The 5,000-nt window shown below is 41.3% G+C and overlaps 1 protein-coding gene across 1 annotated transcript in view; it reads right to left on the reverse strand.

Annotated features, from left to right (window-relative positions):
* LOC307270268 (serine/threonine-protein kinase pim-2-like) overlaps nt 1-5,000 on the reverse strand; it is a gene marked incomplete at its 3' end in the record, with an annotated part of 9,123 nt that overhangs the window by 3,753 nt on the left and 370 nt on the right. The window contains exons 2-4 of the mRNA XM_080054154.1: nt 3,182-3,282; nt 2,642-2,692; nt 1-80 (exon numbers count right to left, since the gene is read on the reverse strand). The exon at nt 1-80 is cut by the window's left edge and continues 132 nt beyond it. Of these exons, the coding sequence (XP_079910280.1) occupies nt 1-80; nt 2,642-2,692; nt 3,182-3,282 (232 nt within the window). The remainder of the gene's footprint in view (nt 81-2,641; nt 2,693-3,181; nt 3,283-5,000) is intronic.

Below are 5,000 nucleotides of genomic sequence, written 5' to 3' on the forward strand. Positions count from 1 at the left end.
ACCACGCCCATGTGACCGCCGGCCTCTGACAGGCGCTGTAGCAACGCGATCTCCATGGGGACAGGGCTGGGCTCACCCGGCTGAGAGAGGGAGGGAGGAGGGGGGGGGACATGGTTAATATACACATGGCTTTATATAGTGTGTGTGTGTGTCTCTATGTCTATCTGTCTGTCTGTCTGTCTGTCTGTCTGTCTGTCTGTCTGTCTGTCTGTCTGTCTATCTATCTGTCTATCTGTCTATCTATCTGTCTGTCTGTCCAATTCATACACACTGCCAAATTGAGCGGTGTTTTGGGGGGGGGGCCCAAAACACCATCAAGAAAATTGAGCAGCAATGAAAAAAATAAAAAATAATAATAATAATCTAATAGAAAACCTAAAAAAGGAAAGGTGTGTGTGTGTGTGTGTGTGTGTGTGTGTGTGTGTGTGTGTGTGTGTGTGTGTGTGTGTGTGCAATTATAAACTAAACTAAACTAATCAAATATCTACTATCTGGGATGAAGTTATTTTCCTTCTGTAGAATGTGGGAAACAAGCGTCTAGTTCAAACAAAAACATGTTTTGAACAAATCGTCTCATGTTCCAGTGATGAGTCATTTTGGTGTTTTTATATCGGCAGGTGTTTTTGGGGTGAGCGTGTGTGTGTGTGTGTGTGTGTGTGTGTGTGTGTTTGTGTGTGTGTCTGTATCTGTATCTCTGTGTGTGTGTGTGCGTGTGTGTGCGCGCGTGTGTGTGTGAGAAAGAGGGAGAGTGTGCATCTATGTGACTGGGTGTTTGTGCATCTGTGTGTGTGTGTGTGTGTGTATCTGTGTGTGTGTGTGTGTGTGTGTGTGTGTGTGAGTGTTTATGTGTGTGTGGGAGAGTCCCCGATTAATCTGCAGGTGTTTTTGGTGTGTGTGTGTGCGCGTGTGTGTGTATCTCTGTGTGTTTGTTTGTGTGTGTGTCTGTATCTCTGTGTGTGTGTGTGTGTGTGGGAGAGTCCCCGATTAATCTGCAGGTGTTTTTGGTGTGTGTGTCTATGTGATAGAGTCTATCCCTGCATTCCAATAGTAGTTGCACTTCCCCTTGTTCATTTACCCTCAGCCCTTGGCATGACGTAACAGCATACGTTGCACGGAGGGAACTTGGAGAGCGGAGGGAGACTGGGCGGGGGAGGAGCGGAGGATTTAAATGGAACCCACTTGCCCACTTGCCCTTGTAGTCGCAATGGACCGTCAGTTACATAGGTAAATCTGAATGCAAATAATACAGAATTATAACATTCTGCTAAGGTAGCCTATGTCGCAGAAAGCCATTTCCATAGCATAACAAACATTGAATTTCGACACGGTAACTCAGATTATCAAGATATTGTTACTTACACATGTAAATAGTTTGCTCCGACATATTTTCTTATTTATACTTTCAACCAAAAACATTTGTTTTAAATAGTCCTCTAATTGGCAGCCATCGGTGTTATAGCAGCAATGTGTAAACTGCAATACATTCACTGGATTGTTCGTATGGAAATAGGATAGCCTAATTGAGGCGTTTTGGAATATATTTATATATATATATTTGTCCTGCGGGTGGCCGCGATGTCCCTAAAAGCATACAGTCTACCGGAAAATAAAAGGAGAAGAAGAAGAAGACGAACTGCAATGCACTGTGGGTGATATCCACCTCGGAGTGACCATCCATGTTGACTTGATCACTCAGCCCTCCGAGGGTCTATCTCACGAAGTTCACTTCAGTTTCCAGACTATTGGAACGACACTTAAGATGGCAGCGGGGATTCCCCCGAGGGCAAGTGCCTAGGGCAAGTGAACGAGGGCCTGTTGAACGGGTATTGGAACGTACCCTATGTGTGGGTGTGTGGGACAGACTGTGTGTGTGTGTGTGTGTGAAAGAGGGAGGGTGTGCGTGCGTCTTTGTGACTGGGTGTTTGTGCATCTGTGTGTGTGTTTATGTGTGTGTGTGTGGGAGAGTCCCCGATTAATCTGCAGGTGTTTTTGGTGTGTGTGTGTCTATGTGTATATCTGTGTTTTTGGTGTGTGTGTGTGTGTGTGTGTGTATGTGTGTGTGTGTGTATCTCTGTGTGTATTTCTGTGTGTGTGTGTGTGTGTGTGTGTGTATTTCTGTGTGTGTGTGTGTGTGTGTGTGTGTGTGTGTGTATTTCTGTGTGTGTGTGTGTGTGTGGGAGAGTCCCTGTTTAAATATCAGATGAATCAGAGAATGTGTTTTTGTCAGTTAGGGGAAATCCTCTGACAGTTATTAAACCGTGATGTCACAGGTCTGTTTCCGTGGGAACTGTGGGCCAGTCTCCGCCCCCTCCACCACCCGCCCGACTGTAATTCACCCATCAGGCCACTAGGGGGGAAAGTCTGCTTCACTGACTGTTTACTTTCAACTTCATGATGAGTCATTCAGGTGTTTATTTGACTAAACCTTGTCTGTTTGCGTCTGTATATTTCTCCTATACAACCATCTTTAACGGACATTATCTCAACATTAGATTTTTTTTTTTCCAATACTCTGAACCAAAAAATCTCAACTTCTAAAGCACTTACATCAACTAAACTTTCCATAATCATTCTCAGCACTATTCTGAAGGTTATTACAGAAGGATTTGTTCATATGTTGTTCACTGTCTGATTTACTCACCAGTCTGGCCCACTGTTGAACTCTGTCACTGGAAATCTGTTTGATGGCAACCTGGAGGGACAAAAAGGACCAGAAAAAATTATATATTTCTTATTTAAAATTAAAATAAAAAAATCACATTGTATTTTTTATTTTATTGCTTCTTGCTGTATTCAATTACATTCTAACTAACTTACTGGATGGACAGAAAGACAAAGAGAGACAGAGAGACAGACAGACAGACAGACAGACAGAGAGAAAGACAGACAGACAGACTGACAGAGAGAAAGACAGACAGACAGAGAGACACACATAGAGACAGATAGACAGACAGGCAGACACACATAGAGACAGATAGACAGACAGACAGACAGGCAGATAGACACACAGACAGACACAGACAGACCGACAGACAGGCAGACACACAGACAGACACACAGACAGACAGACAGATAGACAGACAGACAGACAGACAGACAGGCAGACACACAGACAGACCGACAGGCAGGCAGACAGACAGGCAGACACACAGACAGACAGACAGATATATGATGAACTAACCTGCAGCCCATCGGAGAGCCTTCGTCCTGAGAACACTGACCCAAAGCCTCCGCTGCCCAGCAGAGCGCCGCAGTGGTACTGGCTGAAGAAAGGCTCCTTGTCTGGAACACACAGTATGATACACACGTCAATACACACACGTTAATACACATGATACACACACACACACACACACAGACACACAGACACACACATTAAAATACACAGGATACACACACACACACACACACACACACATAGACACACACATTAAAATACACATGATACACACACACACACACACACACACACACACACACACACATCAATACACAGGATACACACACATTAAAATACACAGGATACACACACGTTAATATACACATGATACACACATTAATACACATGACACACACACACACACACACACGTTAATACACTTGATCCACACACACACACACACACACAGGTAATGAACAGGATAAAATGTCAGTCTAGTTTATTGAATTTCCAAATCTGTTGACAAGATCCACACACACACACACACACATGATCAACACACACACACACACACACACACACACACACACACACACACACACCACATGACCGTTTAAACACACATCAATGAAGTCATTGACACGAGGTTCAAAAGCCACTGAAAAAACACTTTGCATGTTTTCTAGTGAAATATTTTTGTAATATTGAAGTTTGGCGCCAGAGGGAGACAGAGACGCGCCATGATAAGTTAACAATGAGTCAGTCAGTTAACGCCCACAGACAGACAGGCAGACCGGATCACAGACAGACAGACAGGATCACAGACAGACAGACCGGATCACAGACAGACAGACAGGATCACAGGCAAACAGGCCATAATAATAGCCTCGTTTGAGAAGGAGACGTTTTTTTTTAACCTTTATTTCTACAGGTTAAATGCCATTGAGACCGGAGACTCTTTTTCAAGGGAGACCTGTTCCAATTCACACACACATTCATACACCGATAGCAGCAGGCTAACTATCGACATTCACACGAAATGCTGTGCGCTCAGCAAGACGCGCGTCATAATTGCGCAGGTCTGAGCAAGACGGCTCCAAGTCGAACGAGGCTACTAATATCTATTCATTTATTTATTTGTTTCAGGACAATGCACATTCCGACTTATTGGGATGTTTCCACACTAGTTTCACACTACGAACAGGTAAAAATCACCAAAATATAGATAATTTCGGCCATTTTGAGATCTCTGCACACTACTATTGTGTAAAAATCACCAAAATATAATTATATTCTGACTTTTTTTTTTTTTAATAAAAGGTTTTCAAAACTAGTTTCACACTAAGAAAAGTTTTTTTTTTTAACCAATATATGATACATTTTAGTTTAAAAACATTGTAGTTTAATATCGACTTAACTACCTGTATCTCTATCTAGTGTAGTAGTTTTGGAGTGTACACACAATTTAAAATTTGCTGTTTTGTACTTCTTTTACCTTCTTTTGGCATGTCAATAATGAAAATAATTATTGTAACCCCCAAAACTATGCCTATGGTGTATAACCTATAAAAATATGCACGTCTTTTTGATAACTGCTATTTTCCTGACACAAACGTAGAAGATAAATTGAAGGATAAATTAATTAATAAATTTTTGTCGGATTTTCAACGAAATTAAAAGTATAAATTAAGCAAAAAGCTAAATAATTAAATAAAAAAAGAATTTCCTTTAAAAAGCCTATTTATCTCAAGTTTAATAATAATACATGAAATAATAATAATTAAATAAAAAAACTAGTAATTTTTTAATCAAAAAAGTTGTGACGTATTTTTTTTTTTTA

Source organism: Ammodytes marinus (assembly GCF_949987685.1).
Source record: "Ammodytes marinus genome assembly, contig: scaffold_129, whole genome shotgun sequence".
Taxonomy (NCBI): Eukaryota; Metazoa; Chordata; class Actinopteri; order Uranoscopiformes; family Ammodytidae; genus Ammodytes; species Ammodytes marinus.